Genomic DNA, 21,914 nt, shown 5'->3' on the forward strand with positions numbered 1-21,914 from the left:
ATTGGCTGTTATGGCTTTACGAAAAAGAAAGCGTAAATGCAATTGGCTGGATTTACTGTCAGTTTACTGATCTGGAACGCGAAGAGGCGCGAGCTTAGAAGATGTGAGTTTGATCACATGGGCGGTTTTTATTATTTAGATACTGGTCGGAAATGCATTGTTAGTATTAATGAACAGCCAAATTGTTGAAGTTATTGTATTACTTTTGGAATTTATAGCTTGCATGACGTAGGTGAACTAAATACACTAATGTTATGTTTCCAGAGATGTAAATTCTTGCACCGGAAGTACCATGGTGCTCCTAAGGGCAGGTCTGTGTCCAGGGTTGAGTGAAGACCTCATTAAAGCTCTACTTGAAGGAGCTGTTAGAACAGGTTCTCCCACCATGACAACACAAGTTTTTCCAAATGCAAATCGACTATTGCTAGATTTGTCTAACCGTGTTTGTCTTCCAGTTGAGGACCTTGTCCTGTCTGATCCAGAACATCTGGCCCAGAAATGCTCAGTGTCCTACAAGGTCTGTAGTGAGATCAGATTTACACAAAGTACATGTCTATCCATATTATTGAAATGTGTCCAGGATTTTAACACATAACTGTAGGTAGTTCTCTCATTACTGGACAACTCATGTCATCCATCAATCCATCCCTTCATCCATCTCCAGTAACCAAAAGGCATCGCCGGATCCATACTTTCCACATTGCAGGGTTCCTACGCATTTTGGAAAAGTATGGAATTTGAAAATGTAACCACTTTGGAGGATGTTTTCAAAATGCTACGATTTCGCTGGTGTAAAAACGCCATCTCAGTGTGGACAGAAATCCAAAAAATACACTTTTTCAAACGAAACTGTATTAGTGTGGACATGGCCAAAAGGTGTGTTTTTCTGGAATTAGGAGCAGACAAATTCCAGACGAAAGATCGGGGCTAGACTGGATCTGCACAGCTGTGATCGGTTGTTACCTTTTGAGGCAGCAGTTGCCATGACTAAACACATGGAAACCATAAGTTTATTGTGATATAAATCATAATACTGAGATCATATTGTGGAATCCACCTACCCACCAGATAAGTGGTTTTGAGTGAGAGCCAGTGCGATATGTGTGTGTTAAAGAGTGCGTGAAGGGTTCTTTGTGTTCTTTCAGGCCTTGGTGGCAGTTCGGCGTGTTCTTCTGGCACAGCATGCGGCGTTTCCTATCTCAGGAGCCGACCTGTACGATGAGCTGCTGAGCTCCACTTCTATCCTCTCCACAGGAATTACCAGGTGACTGCATTCCCACGCTCCGTTATCTCGGTACTGACAGAAGTGTGTGAATGCAGGACTGAACGAGTAATATATTAACATGTAGAAAGGAAGTTCAGAGGTTTAGAAATAGCATTTAATATGTCCTATTGTATACATAACTCCATTCTGATTGGCTGGAAGTTGTGGCGCACTCGGGAAGACAGCCATGGACAACCGACATTCTCAAATTTTGGAAACAAATTTTAAGGACGTCTCTGTACGTTGCTGCATTCATCTTTCATTGATCCTGACTAGTCTCCCAGTCCCTGCTGCTGAAAAACATCCCCACAGCATGATGCTGCCACCACCATGCTTCACTGTAGGGATGGTATTGGTCAGGTGATGAGTGGTGCCTGGTTTACTCCAGACATGACGTTTGGCATTCAGTCCAAAAAGCTTAATCTTTGTTTCCCATGGTCTGAGAGTCCTTCAGGTGTTTTTTCAGAAACTCCAGGCAGGCTGTCATGTGCCTTTTTCTGAGGAGTGGCTTGTATGTGCTCTTTCGATATCCCATTCCACATTTAGTCCACATTTGCTGTTAAAATAACCTCCACTCTACTTCAAAGATATTACAATCGATTCAAGTGTGCTTGTGGAGATTTTCCCACAAGAGCATTAGCAAAGTCAGTAGTGATGTAGAAGCAGTTCTTGTATATACATTGTGTACCTGTGTATAACCTTGTTATGGTGTGTTTAATGCCTGGTTTTCCTTCTCTCCATGTCCAATAGTGTGGACAATCTGCTTGACTCTGGACTGTACACAGGAGAAATTACTGAAGTGTGTGGAGGACCAGGAACAGGCAAAACACAGGTAAGTGTTTCAATGCAAGCATCCAAAATGGCAGTAAAATCAAATTTTTGAAAAATTGTAAAATCGTATTATTTAAAAAGACATGGTCACGACATCAAAACTTTCCAAAATGTACAAACACACAATATGGAAAAAAGGACACCTGACCATAAGATTCTGTGCTTATAGGCTATAATAACCTCTTTAATAACCTCTTCAAGGGAGATTTTCCACTAGTTTTTGGTGTTTGCTTGTAGAAAGTCTCTGCTCATTCAGACACAATTGTGTTTGTAAAATCATGTACTGATTTAGGTGATGTGAGGAGGCCTGGGGTACAGTCAGGGTTTCAATCCATCCCAAAGATGTTTAATAGGGTTGAGGTCAGAGCTTAGAATAGAATAGAATAGCCTTTATTTGTCACATATACATTACAGCACAGTGAAATTTGTTCTTCACATATCCCAGCTTGCTTAGAAGCTGGGGTCAGAGCTTTTCCACTGTAGCCTCTGTAAACCGTATTTTCATGAAGAATTTTAATGCTGGAACAGATTTGGGTCTCCAAGGGAAAATGAAGGCTACATCCAATACAGTTTTGTGGAAGAACCACATACGGCTGGAAGTCAGGTGCCCGTATAGTGTGTATCATGATAGGGAAATCAGCCATTAAAGCACATGACACATTGTTGAATTTTTTTCCTGTCATCTTCACCCTTAGATCTGCTTCAGTGTCGCTGTCAGCGTTGCGCATGAGCTGAAGCAGAACGTAACCTACATCGACACAAACGGAGGAATATGTGCTAACCGGCTGCTCCAGATGCTTCAGGAGAAAACCATGGATTCAGCAGAGCAGGTAGAACTCGAAACGATTCCACTCGATGTTCTCCATTCTGACTGTTTAGAGGGCATTGATTTTTTTGGATTATACATTCATTGTTTTTTTTAGTAACACCCTGTAAGTAAGGACAGGAACTATGTTGCTGGAAAGTCTTATGCTGTTAAATGTAGCTAATCAACGGACAAAACGTGCTTTAAAAACGTACAAATAAAAAGCACTCTTTATAGATGAACGCTCTTCAGAGGATCGGCGTGTTCAGAGCGTTCGACGTCTTCGCCTTGCTGTCCTGCCTTCAAAATCTAAGAGCCAACAGTCTCCAGATGGTAAATTGCTTTTATTTGAGTTTCTTAATGAAAAAAAACAAAAATGCTAAATGTTTCATTTATTAATTAATAAATTTATTTCATCATCGTTAGGGAACTGTTGGTAGCGGTTCAGTCAAAGTCGTGATCGTGGATTCCGTGTCGGCCGTCCTCTCCCATATGCTTGGAGGAAAACAGAACGAAGGTGAACTTAAAAAAAAAAAAATCTGTTTCTGGAGTTTGTGCGGTTAAATGAGTGAGAATCCGTGCCATTTCCCATAGGCATGTCCCTGATGATGCAGGTGGCTACAGAGCTGAAAACGATCGCCAAGGATCTTAACGTCGCCATTCTGGTAAGTACTCGTTCTTGAATTTGCGAACGGTCCACAGCGAATGCGCAAGGAAACATTATTGCGATGTGAATGTGTCAGGTGAGCAATCATGTAACACGTGATGGGAACAATCAGCTGAAGGCGGGACTGGGGCAGTCATGGAGCCACGTTCCACGCACGCGTATCCTCCTGCAGCGAGGGGAGCAGCCTGGAGCTTCCTCAAGCCTACGCACGGCCACAATCCTAAAATCATCACGACAGGTCAGTTTTTTTTTTACTGCCTACTAACAGGCCTCCTCACATCACCTACATCAGTACCTGACTTGTGCCTAAACAAGCACAGATGTCTAAAAAACACACTCCAAAATCTAATTCCTAGAAGGTTAGAAGTTATTCTAAGAGCAAATTGGGAATAAATGTGGAATGGGATGTTTGAAGCACATACAATATGGTCAGGTGTCGGTAGATATAATGTCCCTATAATGTATAATCAAAATTAAAGGTCCTCTTATAATCAGACACCAGGAAAGCTTTATATAAATGTCTTTTTTTAAACCAGGACACATAATACTATATACGAGGTGGTATCAAAAAGTTTCCAGACTAGCTTTAAACATAAAGAAAGTACTTTATTTATCTACGTTTACACACTTCATCTTCAGGAAAAGGGCAAAGTCCGCAGGAGACAAATCTGGCGAGTAGGATTGGCGCTAGATTTTGTAGATCGTTCTCTCCGACGATCATTATGCACAAGTTTCCTAATAGTTTCGACATTTTCAGAGGTTGAGCTCGTCCTGAACTCTCGTCGTCTTCCAGCGATGTTCTTCCGCTACTCAAACGACTCAGCGCAGCAACACCATACGTTATAGGTCTCTGTGGCAGATTTGCACAGAATTTCAAGTTTTTTCTTTGTTCCAACTTCGCTGTCTATGATGAAATCGCAGACGTGGAACCGCCGGCGCTCAGAATATCACCAGTTAGCACCGCTAGTCTCAAAACCTTTTTGATACAACCTCGTACAGTAAGTGTCAAAGGTTTTATTTGTACAGATTTTCTGTGAATCTGAACGGAACATTTGGTCAATTTTTATTCACTATCGTTAGCATTCGCAATTTGAACATTTTATGATTCTATTATTGAACTTCAATGTTTTTAATTGGCACCGAAGTAACTATTTAGAAAGAAACTATTGAGTTCTTACAGATTTCTGATTGTCTGCTCCAAAATGGTCTTATTTCAAAGAAATTATTTTGACTTGCCTGATTTGAGTTCTTTGATTTCCAGTGTTAACCATTTAGTTTTCCAATGGTCCCAATCATTTTGGAGTGTTGCATATAAGAAAACCCTCTTCAAATTAAAAATAAAAGGAAAAACATCGGAGTAGACATTTGCTACTGAAAAATTAGATGGTACTAATGATATTCGGGTGTTTGTTTTTTTTTTGTTCTTGGTTTATCTTAAAGCCCTGCTACTTGATGGAGGAGTTTAATTTGAGTCCTCAACCTCAGGAAGAGTCACAGACTGGGTTTGCTGGGAAGAGAAAATTGGACACCGATTCATAACAAGCTACAGTGCAACTTTTAGGTACCTAACATTCAGAAGCCTCAGGAATGGAATATATACAGTAGTACTATAAATATTACTACACTTGACTTTTACAGCAATATGAGGTTCTTCTCCAAAATGTTACCATAAAGTTGGAGGCTCCCAACATGTCTTCGGATGCGGATTCGGATGAATCTTATGCTCGGGTGTCCACAAACTTATAAAGAACAACCACTCAGGAGTCGATTATAGCATGGAATGAACTACAATAACCCTGAAACAAGCGATTTCCTGTTCAACAATGCAAGCGGTTCCTATAGTAACTACAGCGTATTAATAAGCATGAATGAATCCGTGATGTGGTACCATTCAATACACCAGGAATTAATAGTTATACACGTATTATTGTATATGTACACACACCTGTATGGGAAACTTCAGAAACCTGGGGACGGAACCAAGGCAAATACATAGATAAACGAGCAGTGTTTTATTTTTTCTGTGAGAAACGTCCAGTGTTTCAACGTGATCGATTTTGAAAAGAAAAAAAGAAGCATGAAATATTTCAACATTCTAAATAAGCTTAAAAAATGTCCAAACTACTCTGCACCGGTCATTAATGACGATTTCTTATCTAATAAAATGTCCACTTGTATTGCTTTATGTTGGTGTTATAATGAAAATCATTGTGTAATACTACACACGTTTACAAATACTGGTTCTCTCATTATAATCTGCATTGTGTGTGTGTGTGTGTGTGTGTGTGTTTTAAAAAATCTCCTTTTCAAACAAGACTCCAGCCAAGATCAGGCTGGATTTTGCATGATGGCTGCACACGGGCATTTCCGTGCTTTAGGTTCAGTCCATATAGCAAATGTTAGAATTCGAGCTGAAGCCCAGCGAAGACCTGGACCCCAGGTGCGTGTTCTGCTTTGCATATTCAAACTACGTCCCCTGATCCCGACAATTTCTATAAGATGATGTCTGTTGTATCACCTCCATGACTGAAGAACTTTTACCAGCTCTATCCAAAAGACAGAATTCTATGTATTTAAAGATCAGTGATGGCTTCTGCAAATAAACCATGAAAAAAAAAAATAATTGGAAATCCTCAAAAGCTTATGTCGCCATTGATATACCAACACCATGGTAGTGTTTAGAAAGGAAACTAAAAGAGTTAAAGCAGCCGTGTTGAGACATATTTCATGTAAACTGCCCCAAGTTTATATCCGTCCTGAACGAGCACGTATTGTTTTATGGTCAACAATATTTTCAGTTGCCTGAATGTCTGTAGGTCATTTTGTTTTAACGCGAGAAACTTTCCCAGAAATAAGTTTTTTTCAGCAAGGAGGAACCACTCTTCTTTTCCTTATGCACTGCCAGATCCAGTCGGCGGTGACTTTCAGGGCCCGGCTGCCCTCCTCGGGGTCCGCTAGGGTGTGCGTCGCGGAGGCGGCGGCGTAATCGGGAACGAGGTCGCCGTTGTACGCCAAGAAGTAGCGCCTCAGCTTTTCGAAGTCCTTCACCGATCCCGGGAGATGCAGCTTCACTCCGCCGAAGATGTCCAGCAGAGTCTGCAAAAAGATGAAGTGCAAATGATTCATTCAACAAGTGGAGAAAACACGGCAGGGCACGGTGTAGGAAAGGAATGTTTTATTACTATTATCTATAGTGAATTGCTACTGTGTACGTCGTTCATCTTTTGGTGGGGAAGGTACATAAAATTTACAGTTCGGTTCATACCTTGGGTTTTTAATCACTGTTCGGTTCAATTTCGGTACGGTTAGAGAGAAGAAATGTATAACATAAAATTGCTTGTAGTTTTTTATTATTATTAACACAGTTTAATATTAACATTTGTGATTATCCACAATTAAAATTTTGAAAACAATTTTAAATAAAATGCTTGGTTAAATAATATATCAAGTCAAGAGGCTTTTATTGTCATTGTCATTTCTACATGGTACACAGTAAAAACGAGACAACGTTCCTCCGGAATGTTATGGTATGTTATGGTATGTTTATATATATATATATATATATATATATATATATTAGTATTTTATTTAAAAAAAAATCAAATAGTAAATCAAATAAATGCAATACGCTTATTATATTGATTAAATTGAGTAATCAAATAACTCGGCACAATTAAATTGATTAAATAAAATCTAATAAATGGAAATATTATTAAATACTTCACATTTATTAGGCACCATACAAGTCATACATACACATCTATATGTATTTTTACTTATTTAACTGTTCTACTTATTTCAGCATGCTTTAACAAATGTTTTCATTCCTTCGCACCCTCCATAATGGGTATTTTTCTTTTTTTCCCCCTCCTTTTAATGACTTTTTAAGCTGGACATAACGCACGCGACAACACAATTCGTATTTCCGGTACGAAGCAAGTAGCCACAGCGACATTGCGCTAACTCTAGTTTCATTTTTCTGCCTCTGGCATGATTGTGTATGATTTAAAAGTTTAATAATAATTTTAAAATAATAAAAAATTCGCTCAAAGTGCAAAGCGGAGACTAAAACTTGTGGTCCGCCACTTAATACAGTCCTGAAGGAAATCAGATTTACCTATGTTCCGCACGTAAAAAGGATGGCTCGCGAAAGCCCTGTACCAAAATATTTCGGTATGAATAAGTGTACTGCTGCACCCCTACTTTATGTAAAAAAAATTAGTACTGAACTGTATTCAAAACTATCCAGCAATCAAATATCGTTGTCGATTAATCGGCAAAAGCGATGAATGGGTTGACCTCTAGTGAGGAAACGTCCTTGGAACAGATATCCTGTCAGAAAACTTTATACTGAGGTTATAACACTGGAGGCTCCTTCCAAAAATGCTGCACTTTACAATAAATGCTCCTCTACATGTGATGCATTAATATATTTCACCTTGCAGCAGAGATGCTGTTATAAATCAACACTTTAGAGAAGCTGAAAACTCACATTGGCTCTATGTGTTCACGTGCTGTGTTCCCCCCTCCACTTCATCGCACATAAAGAACACTGACCTTGTCATGCTGTGGGGCAGCTGCTTTAGCCGGAGACGCTTTCGCTTTGCTTTGCCCGTTGCTGTGAACTGGTTCGACCTTAATCTGAAACGAATCAGAGCAAGTGACCTGAGTGAGACTCTGTAGTAGAGCGGGAAAAGCAGAGCAAAGTGCATGCTGGGAAAAAAAACTTTTAGTACGCAGAAGACCTTCTTTGCACCGTGTTCCTCGGAGGCCAGCTTCCTCTTTGCAGAGGATGGAGTTGCAGGTTTCACCGCCTTTGGCTTTGGAGTGTGACCATTTTCTGGGGAGGGGAAAATTCAGGGATATGGCATTAATTAAGGCTCAACCAACCACTTTTTTTAAAAGATCAAGTTTTACAGATTAGAAGGCTGCATTGGGAACGGGCTCCTGCTGGAACCCAACACAAATCCTGCTGGTTGTAATGTTTTGTTTGAAAAAAAAATAAAGATATGAAAGGTTGTCCTAGTTGTCATGGTGCTTTAATTTAGCATTGCTTTATTTTACAGTTCAATGTTAGTTAATCGTAGCCCAAACATTTGTGTACATTTTTACACAATCTTTAAAAGCTGTGACAGAATCTGGGAGCGGGTGGACATTAGCGGTAATAGTCATTAATTCAGCGGAAGCAGGAGTAAGAAAACTACAGATCAGCGGAAGCAGGATTAAGAAAACTACAGATCTCCTGGCCTACTGGTGTACTGACAAAGCGCTCAAACACTTGCGTTAACTGTAATCGCCAATTCGAATATTTTGCCTGACGTTCAGATGATCAACACGAGATCAGACCGAATTGTACGTAGAGTCGGAACTGATGTTTGGGCCCAATCGGATGCACTTACTGGCTTTGTTTGAGTTTGCTGCGCTGTTCGAGGTGGATGGTGAGCTGCCTCCGCTGTCTCCTCCTGAAGAGCCCTTGTCGTTCTTGCTGCTTGTAGAAGGCCCCGCTGTCACCTCGAAGTCGCATCTCTCCTTCGAGACACGGTAAAGTTCCTACAATGTGGACATGTCAATCATTTAGCCCATATCTGTTGTGTTTAAATCATCGTATTGACATGTAATTTACTCCGGGCTTCACCCAAACACATCACACTGTGAACACTGGATACACGGCCGTACAGTGAATCCGGAAAGAATCCACAGCGCTTCACTTTTTTCACATTTTGTTATGTTACCGTTACCGTTTTACTAAGGAGTGGCTTCCATCTGGCCGCTCTATCATACAGATCTGAACCAAAACCAAACCTATGAGATGGAACTGGAACACTATGCCTTCCTGCCAGACATCAATACCGCTCACAGGTTTGGTCCCGGATGTTCACCCGCCAGCTGTCCACATACTTTTGTCCAAAGAGTATGCGTATACATTAAAGTGATTATCCTTTTTTTTTTTTTTTTATACGTTGACGCACCTTGAGCTGGGGGAGGTTGGTGGCCGTCTTCCAGTCCTTATCGTCCCGCATGCGAGTGCACCGAGGGAACCGGATGGAGATGCCGTCGGCTGTGTGCATTTCGGACTTGGAGAACTCTGCACCCGTGATCTCCCATACAGGGGCTTTCTGTGAGCAAGAGAAACGTTGCACTTTTACCAAAAATGTTATTACAAAAAATTTGCTACTAATTCAATTATTACTGTATATTATATTGTTTATAGTTATAGGACAGTCGTTCTCTTATTTTTTTTCCTTCCATAAAATTTAAGAAAACCTCAGCATATGAACTTACAAATTAATATTAATAGGTTTATTGTTTTGCAACACCCCAGCTTCAAATACATCCTTTTCAGCTGTTACTATAGAAACAATAACAACGGCATATTTTAATACTACATTTCTAATACAGGGTTTCTGCAGGTTTCACAAAGTCAAAGTTAAATCCCTTTTAGACCATTAAGACTTAAATTTAAGATCTACATCACATCAAAAACACACACAAATACGCTGTTAGCTTTAACCGAAATTAGATTTTTTGTAAAACGATCCAAGAGAGATTTGCGCCAGTAGCAGAAAGCTGATTGGCTGTTGCATTGGTCTCGTTTGTAGTCGTAATACAACAAATTTTCTATTTGGACCAGCGAAAGGTTTAGGGCCTAGAACAGCAAATTAAAAACTTTAAAAGGCCTAAAAAGTATGATCTTTTTTATATACCACGTGAAAACCCTGTAATAATAGTCCTACACCTAACAATAAGACCAGATTTACTCTTAGGAGGAAAAACAAACCAGAAAAGACAATTAATACTGCTTTTATAAAATGTAAATTTTTAATTTTATACCTCAGGATCTCGGATGAGAAAATCCGGATAGTAGTTCTTGACTATTTTTAACCATGGTGGGATCTTGCTTGGATCCTGTGAAAGAGAGTAGCGTAAAAAAACAATTAACACACGAGTGTGTTGCAATTGGGGTTGTAAAGTTGCAGGAATTTTCGAGATTGGTAACTTTCCATGGAAAAATCTGGGCATTAACAGGAATTAAATAGAAAATTATAAAATTGCAGGTGAGTCTATACCAGAGAACTTAAATGTAGTTGGGGGAAATAAAATCTTGCTGGATAATTTTGGATAAAACCACCAGATTTTATGCAGTTTCTGTTGAATTTACACATTAATCACTCAGACATGCACACAGCACATATACTACAGGGCCACTGAGGCCACACCCCCTACATGCACTGTGCATTATGCCGTAATAGAACACACACCATTTCTTGAATCCTGAAATTAAATTGAAAATGTCGATCTTGCCGAGTATTCACCTAAATTACATAAATTTGTTTAAAACTTCCTTGTGCTGTGTGTGAGTTATTGTGCAAAATTATACTACAATTAAACCAAAGGCAAAAATGTAATAAAAAAATTCTGTATTATTTTGAATGATGTCAGCTTATGACCAAACAAGATGTTTATATTTATTCTCAAATTTAAAACCAATTCCTATAAATTGAAAAATTTGCGGTTATGGGGTCACGGGGTTAGTTATGTAGACGGAGGGTTGTCTCGGCCCGGGATCGCTTTTACCTTGCCGATTTTAATGACGTCCAGCTCCTTCTGCAGTCTGGCGAGCGTGGCATCGTCGTAGCCTCCAGAGCATTTCGTCACCGTGCACCATTTCTTTGAGGCGGGATCGTAGCAGCCCATGAGGAAACTGGACATGATTCCGCCTGCGTAAAGCGAAAGAGACGAAACAACGGTTCGCTTTGGAATTATTACAAAAGCATCATCTAGGATTAGAAAAGGGCCATGAAAAAAAAAATACTCTCCACACCTTTTGAGCCTGATCCATAAAACGCCCCCAAAACCACTAAATCTGCAGTGTCTGCCATCGCGCCTTCATTCAGGTAGTCTTTCTTCACCTTCAGCCAGTGGCGTTTGCCAGGTTCGTACGCCCCCTGTGATATACAATGATCAGCTCTCAGTCTCGTACAATGTACCTCGCCTCAGCCCCATCGAGCTGCTACTGTTACAGCATTGAGCAGGACATTTAACCCTTAACTGGATTTACCTTGATGTCTTTCAGAACAAGTCCCTCCAGTCCCTCTCTAATGACTCGCGTGATCATTTCAGCCAAGTCGGCAGCTCTCTGTCGGAACACAACCCTGCGTTTATTCGTGTTTGCAAAACAAAATTCCGTATGTAATCCGGAAAAGGTAAACGTACCGTGACGTGCTTCATCTCCGAGAACAAAATCCTGTTCGGCACTTCCACCATGTTGTCATGAAGGAATTTTCGCCTCTCGCAAAGCGGCCTGGGAAACCAACACCGAAATCGTACAAAACGCCAAGATAATGTTATGAATGAATGAAGCTTTATGACCACTGACAGGTGAAGTGAAGAACACTGATTATCTCTTCATCATGGCACCTGATAGCGGGTGCGATTTATAAGGCAGCAAGTGAAACATTTCGTCTTAGAAGTTGACGTGTTAGAAGCAGGAAAAATGGGGATACAGATTTTTTTTTTGGTTGCATGATATTAACTCGCCAGGCAAAATAAGAAGGCTTGAATATTGTCAGTAATAGAGTACTCACTTGTCCATGAGGCTGACCCCGTTGAAATAAATGCAGTCGAAAACGAACAGGCACACTTGTGCGTCTTGGAACGCCGCTTTCTGAAACACAGTCACGAATCAATGTCACGTGCAGTCTTGTTAAAATAAACCTTGTGGCAAAAACAAATAAAAACTCACTTTGTGGACTCCTAACGTCCCAAATGGCAGAGGCTTACTGGTATTGGTATCAATCAGGAGAACCTCGGCGTCTAGAATCATGCTGTGGCCTCTAGCAAAAGCCTCAGGTATGAACTCTTTGAAGTGGGCCACCTGGAAAAGAAAGGGGGGAAAAATCCAAAATAAATCAATACACACACACACACACACACACACACACACACACACACACACACACACACACACACACACACACACACACACACACACACACACACACACACACACACACCAGTACAGCGCTTTCAAAATATCAGTTTTGACAGGTTTACTTAGAGTGTACTCACTTTTGTTGCCAGCTTTTTAAAGGACAGTAAATCTGTACTGCTGCACATTGACTACTCTAAAGTACATCCAAGTGTAATTTGGTATTGTCCCTTGAGAACATGTACTAATATGGTTGCTGAAATGCGAGTCACTGTTGTGCGACACTGTATGTATATAAATTGCGTGTATAAAATATATAAACACTGGGACGTATGCGATGCGGTACCTTGTGAGGCAGCACGGGTTTGAGACTGCGGCTGAAGTAGCTGAAGTGGTTGCCGTTCTTGTGCACTTGCACGCGCTCGCCGTCGTACTTGATCTCGGAGTACATTCCGTTCGGGCATTTCTTCATGGCGTACTCGACGGACTTGCAGGCTTCTGCCTGGATGTGGGAAACAGTGAGAAGAAGAGGAAGAAGCACAAGAGCTTATAAGTCATAGGTGTCTCAGGGTTGAAATCCACAAGCTTTGCTAGACATTTAAACAAAAGGTCAGACCAGCATGGGCTGCACAGGGGTCATAAGCGTTGCTTCTATGCTTAGGAGTTTCCTCGGGCCGCCCCCGTTCAATGCCTCCTCCTGATTTCGTAGGACTCTGTCGACCACGTCGCCCAGGTTTCGAGAGGCTTTGAAGGCATCGTAGGCGTTGGGGTCTAAAGCATCCAGGCTGTGCAGAAGGAAAATGGGGTGTTAATACTTTTTTGGCTCAGACAAAATCATGCTGCATGGGTTGATTATTGTCTGCACTGCAAGAGGTATCAATTTAATACAGATGCCTATTTTTGGGGCCGGAAATACTTACACGTGTTTGGCCCCTGAATTGATCTTCAAATCATGTTTTACCAGACGGATGTAACACTTCAAGTCGTTCCCTGTGCATCTGTTATTCAAAACAAATGATTTTTTTTTTATTTATCTGGCAACCAAAAAAAATCATCATTAAATCACAGAACTCTACAAGTACAAAAAAACAAGAACACACTTTTTGGCGATTTCCTCCAGTTCCGCCTGCTGCTCATCTTCTTTAGTGAGCTGAGCCAGGCGGTTTAGTGAGGCGTCCACTTCCTGGATGGTCAGCAGACTCTTGGTCGAAGGAGGGAACGAGTTGCTGGCGTCGAAAAACATCCTCACCGTCTCTGAGACGTCTCCCTTTAAAACATCAAAAAAAAGTTGTTTTCCCCCCGCCTCAATCGTTCAAGCGAATCGTTATTCCGTTACGAGATTACTGACCTGTTCGAGGTCGCGCACCATCTCGTCCTGGTTGCAGTTCAGGATGCGGCTGAAGAGTTTGACGATTTGCTTGTCATTGAGGTTGTAGACGCTTTTCACGACGCCTGGGAGGAGCAGCTTCACCGTCAGGAAGAGATCGCCCTTAAACTTATCTGTTGGAAAGAAAGAGAGAGAGGAAGAAGAGGAACAGGTTGCTCGAGTTCTGACATTTCTGTGAAACCATCCTGATTTAGAACTCATTCGAGTGAGTGGAGCTCACCTCCACCAGAACCCTTCTTTAAGAAGTCCCTGATGATCTCAGTCTTCGTGTTGTAGCTGGACTTCTCGGCCACCATGGCGCAGAGTTTGCGGAACTCGCGGAACAGGCAGTCCTTGTGGTCCGGCTGGCAGAACTGAGCGGACAGAACGCTGCCCTGGGGGGCTTTAGCGGGGGACGGGCCTGGACTCGACGAGGATGAACCGGCTTTTGCTGCTGTGGGAGGAACACAGCACATTTACTAAGGGTCGCAAAATTTCCATTTTTTTTTTTTTTTAAAGAATTGAAAACAGTTGAATTTCTACAATCACATGCACACAGCACACTCACTAAGGCCCCCCACTAAATACGCACCCCCGCTTTAACTGCGCTTGTTATTCACTTTGCCTTCGCTTCAATAAATACCTGTGAAGCCGGAAAACTTGCGCGGCGCGTTCACGGTCGGATCAGCGGGAGGAGCAGATAACTCCCCGCTGGTGTTCAACTTGGCCTGCACCTTCTTCTTCGGACTCGCTTTAACCTTGGATGCCGAATCTGTGCACAAGATGGACGTACAGCTTAACAATTAATCATTTTAATCGTCATCAACACCCGTCATCGAGCGTACGCGCCATACCTGCGACAAGCTTATTGATCAGCTCTTTCTCCTCGTCCTGCAGCTCCTCCCAGCCCTCCAGGTCAGTAATATCCTCGATCTTCTTAGTGGTGGCCCGGGCGCGCTCGAGCTTCTCGAAGATGCACTTCACGTGATACCACTCCTTCATCTCGCCGGCGGACTCGCTGAACGGGTTGGGTACGATCTTCCCGATGCGCACCAGCCCCTTCACGATCTTGTCCTTGCATTTCTTGCAGCCCGCCTGGCCACGCTTGGCGTACTCCACGCAGTATCTCTGCTCGGCCATTTCCAACCGATCGTCCTTCCACACGGCTCGAGAGAGGGCTAGGAAAGACGGAGATGAGAGGCCGAAGCGTCTCGACTGAGGTCTCGCTGATGAGGCAAAGCCCCAAACGTCGATTATAGGATGGGAGTGCTCCTGGAGGAGAGGCGTACACACACGGATTGTCCTGCAAAAGGTTCTTGCTGCCTTGCAAAACCAGGGCCCATGCATCCAGGTTATGTCAAAAGGTGGGGCATCATACACACGGCAATGTGAATCCTAAGGGAAGGGATGGAGAAAGATCAACATCAGCACCACTTTTACTTTTCACGTGGTATATTCAGCCCAATCCTGTGACGTCACAAGAATAAACCGGATATGCTTTCAAGTGAAGCTTGAAAACTCAAATGCTGCGTTTAATTACATATATATTATATTAAAAGTAAAACAGCAAGTAAATATTACTCCAAACCAACACCAATCACTATAACTTATTTTGTTATACAAAAATATTACATTAGAGTAAATGTTGCCACGTAAACAAAAGCGTCAACTGAGTAAACATGCTCAATTCGCATTATAACAAAATACCCTGAAAAACTGTATAACAACTAGAGTGAAATCCTGCAAATAAATATACATTTATAATTCATAAATACTCCCAAAACGTGAAAATGCTGCTGACTGAAACCACGACAACGAAGCTAGTAGGCTTGACCAACTTGTTCGACCCCATATAGCGCCTCAAGTCTATGGTTTAATCCATATTCCATAGCAAGTGCACTAGATAGGGTGTCTATTTCCTATTATACTACAACACACGTAGTGCACTTAAATAAAGAGCTCGGCCGCATTTAGGATACGGCCTGAACCCTGCAATCACTAGTTCGGCTAAAGCTAGCTCGAGTGTTAGCTAAGTGTTGAATAAACGTTCATACACGTTAGAAAACAAACCTGTCTTACCTTCTTGCTATTTGTTTCTTTTCTCGTCCTAAATCCAATTATTATTCGTAGTATTGTTTGATTTAAAGCGGCTTGTGTAATGGGACAGTCGCTCTTACTGCACGGTGCATTCCCTTTAAGTCAAATCCACGCGCTTCCTCTTTGTTTGCGTGCACTTCCCGGGCACTGCGCATGCGCACATTTCGCTTTGGCCGACCTAAAAACCCCGCCTCTTCCTCAGGGTTATTAAAGAATAGCAGCAGTGAGGCATCCATTTAGTCAAAATATAATGATTTTCTTGCCATATATTAGGTTTTATTTAATATATCCATGTGCAGACGTTTGTCGTGATTGTATCAAGGCAAATTTGTGGATATTCCCATTTACACCTATTCACATCCACACACTCCCCAGTCCAATACAGTGGATTTATTCACTACTGGTTTACTGTCCCCTCAACACTAAGTTTTTCTTGGTCTGAATCGAGCACTCTGTAATAAATTCATAATAAAGAATAAATAAATGAAATACAAACATTAATAAACTGCCATTAAGCTATAAAGAAACCAGAGTACTGCCAAGATATATACAGTTTATTCTGAGCTACCAGTTACAAACACACAGGCCAAGCTGGTCAAATAGGTGGACTACATTTAGCAGTGTCCTTAAATCGATAAATCTGTTTTTTAAGGCATTTGCCTTCCTGTAGCGGTGATTTATCTCTCCAAAAACAACTGGATGGAGTTGTAATTGAGATGTCTGAAGGGTGGCCAGAGTTGCTAGTCAGAATAAATTGGATCTGGAAGCACTATACTGTTCATTCCATTAGTATAATGGTTTCATTGATGGTTTCACATTGTGTCACAATGCGATTTTATCATGGACATCAAGTTAGAACAAAGAGCAAACGTGAAATTTAGCATGAAAATGGGCAAATCTGCCTCAGAGACGTTTGACACGACATACGTTGGACACGCTTCAATGAGTCATTCGAGGTATTTTGAGCAGCACGCGCACTTTATGAGCGGGAAAACATCACTGGAAGATGACGAGAGATCAGGAAGACCTTTAATGACCTTCAATTTATTAGATATTTTCCCACTGTGGGACGAATAAAGGTATATCTTATCTTAAAGGTATATCTTAACGAGCTCAGCTCCCGAAAATATCGAAACTGTTCAGCAACTTGTGCATGATGATCGTCGGAGAACAACCCACACGATCTTACTTCCGCACCCACCGGACTCGTGGCGCCTGCGGACTTCGCCCTCTTCTTAATGATAAAGATCCACCATAAAAGTCACCGTTTTGACACCATTGTGGAAAGATCCGGGGCGAATCGCAGACGGGGCTTGACACCCCCCGAAAAGAAGACTTCCGGGAGCACTGTATTGCTTTGCAGAGGTATTTTGAAGGTAATAGTGTGTAAATGTAGATAAATAAAGTACTTTCTTGTAAACAGAACAGGTTTCTGAAACCTTTTAATACCACCTTGTATGTTACACATACACATTGCAAGCCCCGACCCAACAGGTAATTCCTCTACTTTCACATATGCACACAGTTGGCAAACCTTCAGCTTGTCACCGTTATGGATGACCCTGCCGAGCATTCAGCACCCTGTGTTGCTGATAACCCCATTCTCACTAAACAGACCATGGCTCCGTCTGTTGTTGATAATACTTATAGGCCATCTGTGCCCATTACACATCAGACCAGAACTGCTCTCCCAGATGAACAGGTCAATGTGGCACTGCACTCCACACACCTTGAAATTATGGATATGGCCCCTGGATGTGAGTAATGGCACCCAAGCCAAGTTTCTGACAGAAATATCCCAGTCTATTCATCACTCTTCAGTAATCCACCACTTTGCTTTATGGATCTGGAAGCTACGTCTTGTATACAGCTTTATTTTTCTCCCAAACATGCCAGTGGTTTGTAGTAGCCCAAAAGGCAGGTTTTTTTGCATGTATTGTGCCTTATTAATAATTTAAATAATGTTCAAAAACTCAAAATTATTATATTTCATTAAATGCCAAAAAAAAAAACCATTATGATGATCTAAAACATCTGGGAAGATGCACAGCCCTGTATAAGGCCAACATGAGGCCCAACTCTTCTGAACAACATAATTTCCTCAGGCCTGGTGCTACATAAAATTGACTCATTAACTCAATGAGTTTTGGGTCAAGGGTCTTTTATTGACAGATACTGTCATATACAGTACAGCACAATACACAGTCAAACGATACTACATTCCCAAGGAAAATTTTTATTTACCATTATGAGACACAAAACAACCCAGGACACTACTAAATATACAGCATCCCAGTATATTCAATTCAAAATATGTATTGTATATATAATCTATCTAATTGTATTGAATTATTCTGGAACTATCCATATTCATATTGTTTGCGTCTTGGCTTTTTCTAGAAATGGTTTATATTTCAATCTCTTACACAAGAGGACCTCAGAAATGCTTGCATTTCCTCTACAACCCAGAAGATGTCAGAATTTGTCTCCTCCAAATATCAGAAGATTTAAGGGGGAAAAAAAACAAATAAACCACAACAACTTACTCTTTGTTACACCCAGTTCTTCATTAATTCTCAGAGTCTGTTAATTTTTTTTAATCACCTTTAAACCGTCACCACCCAGTGATCAGAGCAACTCATCCCAACATAAGGCATGCGGATTTGGTCAGCGTCTGCAAACAATTTCAAAGGTTTTAAAATGTTTGGGTTTGATAGCCAAAGACGTGATTTATACCCATCCACCACTTCAGCTCATCTCAGAGCACACATGCCGGATGATCAAAATGCTGTTTATTGGTTCTCTGCCTGACTAAAAGAAAGGGTTCGGCAGGCCATCCCAGTGGACGTTCATGCATCATACACAGCATATATTTATGAAAAAATTAAGAGTTACCTTAATCTTTACAAATTTCAGAACATTTAATCCAAGAAAGGAATGTTTTGTATTTTGAAAATGTTGGGTCAAAGTTTCCTTGATTCCTCCAAATTGAATCTAGTACAGATCATTGTAGTCTTGTTGAAAGTTTATCCCTGCCTCAACCTCCTGGTAGAGGCAAACAATTTTTTGGAGAAAATATTGAAGTGAATATAGAAGCACAATACAGTGAGGGGAAACAAACATTTGGATTTTTTTTTTTCGGATTTTACATGTATGGCCAAATACCATAAATGTAAATGTATTGCAGAAAAATAGCCCATATTAGGATGCTCCCACCACCATGCTTCTCTGTGTTCTTACAGGTTTATACAGGCAAACCTTGTATCTTCCATCATGGTAAGAATTTTTGTCAAAGGTTTTGTCTGACCTTTTTTTAATGTGTGTAAATGCTATTAGATGAATGTCTTTTGCTTCAGTATTGAAGTGTTCGCTGCTTATTGCTCTTGTTCACTGTTGTTCTTGTGTCAGGAATTATCCCCTTCATGCTAAATGCTGCATGCCAGTTTGTGGAAAACACATTTCTGCATTTTATTCCCTGTATTAATTGTTACATTTGTTTGTTTATTTTATTTCTCCACCCAGTCTGATAATTGGTTTTTCTGTTTATGAGTTTTTCCATTCACAGCTGTTCCCATTTCTGTGTTTATTAGCTATCTGCCATATACCAAACCTTGCATTATTCTATTGTATTGTATCGTCTTTAAATATTGTTACATCTTGTTTCTCATTTGTCATAGTCTGGATCACGTTGATGCTAGTCGTTGACCTTTGCATGTGTTTTATATTTATGCACCTAGATTATGCTTTGGATTTGCCTGTATTGGAATATTTATATTAATAATCTATTCATTTATACACGCTTGACACTACTGCTATTCATACTAATGGCTTCTTATTTACCTTTCTTAATTCCTTTTGTCATTCACGTCCCAAAGATAGTTGGCTTGTCATGGATCCATGAACTTCTTACCTTAATATTACTAAACCAATTGTCCTGACATGGATGTTTACGGTCTTTGCTACAGCTCTGTATCTTTTCCTATTCCGGTGTTGTTAAATCATTTTGTCCCTGGGAATCCCTTCATGTATGGTACCAAACAACATTATTCAAAAGTCTGACAGCCTTAAAATGGTGGTTTGCCAGTGCCTTCACTCTACAGTATAACTTCTTTCAACTAATACACATTAGGTAGCAACACCCCTACATTGTTCTTTTTGAACAAAAGAGCACTATTTCCTCCTCCAAGACAACTATAGTGTGAATCTAGGAAAACATTCCTCTTATGTAGCTTTGCTTGAGAGAGAAAACACTTTTCAGCAAAACCTCTGTCTCAGATGACATTTTTTCTCCTACACCGAGGAACATTTTTATAATATGAATACATCTTGCAGCAAATGTAAATTATTAGAATACACAGCACTTATAAATGCAGTTTTAATGATCTATCTGTTGCACTCCATTTCTTTCATTTGCATATCTGAAGGGGCCGATACAGAGCTCGGAGCTACGAACTGATAACCAGAGGTTTGCTCATTCTGAGCCCTGGGCCTTTTTTTGGGGGGGGTTGGGAGAGATTAATTAGCGAGGAACACTGCTGCAGAATCTCTGTGGCTGGATAAACCTTTTAGCTACGCACTTTTTTTCTTTTTTTTTTTTTTCTTACCCAAGCAACATGTTCCTGCAAAACAACATTAGTATAATCAGCCTGCACTGTGTAGGAGCAGACTAAATTTAGTATGAAACATTCAATCTTGATCTTTTTAGCCTAGTGTCTCGTCTGATATGGGCCAAAGAGGCGGTAGTAAAAAAAAAAAAAAAACGGAATACAACATCTGAGAAAATTGAAATGTGAGAAAATTCTTTTTAGGACTTTAAAGCCAACTTCTAAGAGAATGCATGATTCAAAGTATATCTTAGAGAATACACAATGCAGCCTATAATTTACTGCCTCTGGCTCGGAACAGCAGAAAACACAAATTAGGAAGAAGGGATCTAATAGTCTTTATTCTAGCTTGATTTCCACGGTAGCACGGCTTCATTCCTACAAATTCCAGAGCCTGAGCATTTTCTCTAAGTAAGTAAATCTTCATATTATGGTTTATGTATGCCAATGCAGAAAATATCAAATTAAACATGTTGCAGCTATATGCAGCTTTTTTTAAAGTATTGTTTTTTAAATCAGGAGATGATAATGATTGCAAAATCATACCTGCAATCTTTGAATTGATTTTGCTGTTTGTTTGGTGATCATCATTTTTTTAAATGAATCTATGTTCAAGATCTAACCTCCTGACAGAGGCAACCAAATTATGTGCTAAAATACTTCATTTTAGTCCAATGCATTCAAATGCAAATCCAAATTTGTAAGCCAAAAACCAACCCCAATGCATCCACCATATCCATCCCTGGTATATTTTATAATTACATTTATGAAAATGAACCCTTTTCCTGATGCTGTTTTGGTATCTTCAGGAGCACTTAATTGTTTTTTTTTATTATGGTGTGTGCGTGTGATGTCACTTACCTTGGGAAGAGCTATAGGAAGAAAGCAAGCAGGTTGAGGTAGTATGATGCATTGGCCACGTTTTGCTGGGAATCCTTAAGTCATGTATTAATTTGGGTGATATTACTTTGGTACATAGTTTTATTCTCTAAATTCTGTGCAAATAGCTTAGAAATGGTTTGAAGTACATTACAAAAGAATTATAGGCTTTAACTGGGCTTCCAAATTCTCCAGGTCTCAATCCTATGGAGCATCCTTTGGAGGTGCTAGATAAATACATTATATTGCCAAAAGTTTACGGACGTCGGTCAAAGTATGGTATGTGCTTTTTGAGCAATGTATTCCACATTTGGTTCCAAATTGTTCCTTCTTCCACTCTTCTGGGAAGATGTTTCACTAGATTTTGGAGTTTGCTTGTGGAGATCTGTGATCATTCAGACACAATGGTGTTAGTAAAATCAGGTTCTGATGTAGGTGAGGTGAGAAAGCCTGGGTGCAGTCAGCATTCCAA

General features: G+C 40.6%; 2 protein-coding genes across 7 annotated transcripts; one reads left to right on the forward strand and one right to left on the reverse strand.

Annotated features, from left to right (window-relative positions):
- Positions 1 to 7,007, forward strand: rad51d (RAD51 paralog D). Of its 5 annotated transcripts, XR_006924381.1 has the most exons (13): positions 1 to 103; positions 265 to 374; positions 456 to 517; positions 1,146 to 1,264; positions 2,015 to 2,096; positions 2,791 to 2,925; positions 3,138 to 3,233; positions 3,327 to 3,417; positions 3,495 to 3,565; positions 3,644 to 3,805; positions 5,008 to 5,128; positions 5,883 to 6,007; positions 6,473 to 7,007. XR_006924381.1 is itself a non-coding variant. In XM_046839313.1 (12 exons), the coding sequence occupies exons 2-11, from the start codon at positions 293 to 295 to the stop codon at positions 5,104 to 5,106; spliced, it is 999 nt and encodes a 332-aa protein (XP_046695269.1). In that variant the 5' UTR covers positions 1 to 103; positions 265 to 292; the 3' UTR covers positions 5,107 to 5,128; positions 6,473 to 7,007. The 5 variants fall into 5 exon arrangements, 4 of the variants coding, with proteins under 4 accessions (XP_046695269.1, XP_046695268.1, XP_046695266.1 ...); XM_046839313.1 differs by lacking the exon at positions 5,883 to 6,007; XM_046839312.1 differs by lacking the exons at positions 5,883 to 6,007; positions 6,473 to 7,007 and adding an exon at positions 5,206 to 5,752.
- lig3 (ligase III, DNA, ATP-dependent) lies at positions 6,291 to 16,110 on the reverse strand. 2 transcript variants are annotated; one of them, XM_046839308.1, is made up of 21 exons: positions 15,942 to 16,110; positions 14,717 to 15,257; positions 14,506 to 14,634; positions 14,104 to 14,316; positions 13,845 to 13,996; positions 13,597 to 13,763; positions 13,417 to 13,494; positions 13,113 to 13,281; positions 12,843 to 12,998; positions 12,311 to 12,442; positions 12,153 to 12,232; positions 11,782 to 11,869; positions 11,627 to 11,704; positions 11,390 to 11,513; positions 11,143 to 11,285; positions 10,399 to 10,473; positions 9,537 to 9,683; positions 8,967 to 9,117; positions 8,313 to 8,407; positions 8,125 to 8,208; positions 6,291 to 6,663 (listed from the first exon to the last, which is right to left on the reverse strand). In XM_046839308.1, the coding sequence occupies exons 2-21, from the start codon at positions 15,207 to 15,209 to the stop codon at positions 6,430 to 6,432; spliced, it is 2,988 nt and encodes a 995-aa protein (XP_046695264.1). In that variant the 5' UTR covers positions 15,210 to 15,257; positions 15,942 to 16,110; the 3' UTR covers positions 6,291 to 6,429. The 2 variants fall into 2 exon arrangements, with proteins under 2 accessions (XP_046695264.1, XP_046695265.1); XM_046839309.1 differs by lacking the exon at positions 15,942 to 16,110 and adding an exon at positions 15,638 to 15,710.
- Positions 16,111 to 21,914: the final 5,804 nt, after the last annotated feature.

Source organism: Silurus meridionalis, chromosome 25, assembly GCF_014805685.1.
Source record: "Silurus meridionalis isolate SWU-2019-XX chromosome 25, ASM1480568v1, whole genome shotgun sequence".
Lineage (NCBI taxonomy): Eukaryota > Metazoa > Chordata > Actinopteri > Siluriformes > Siluridae > Silurus > Silurus meridionalis.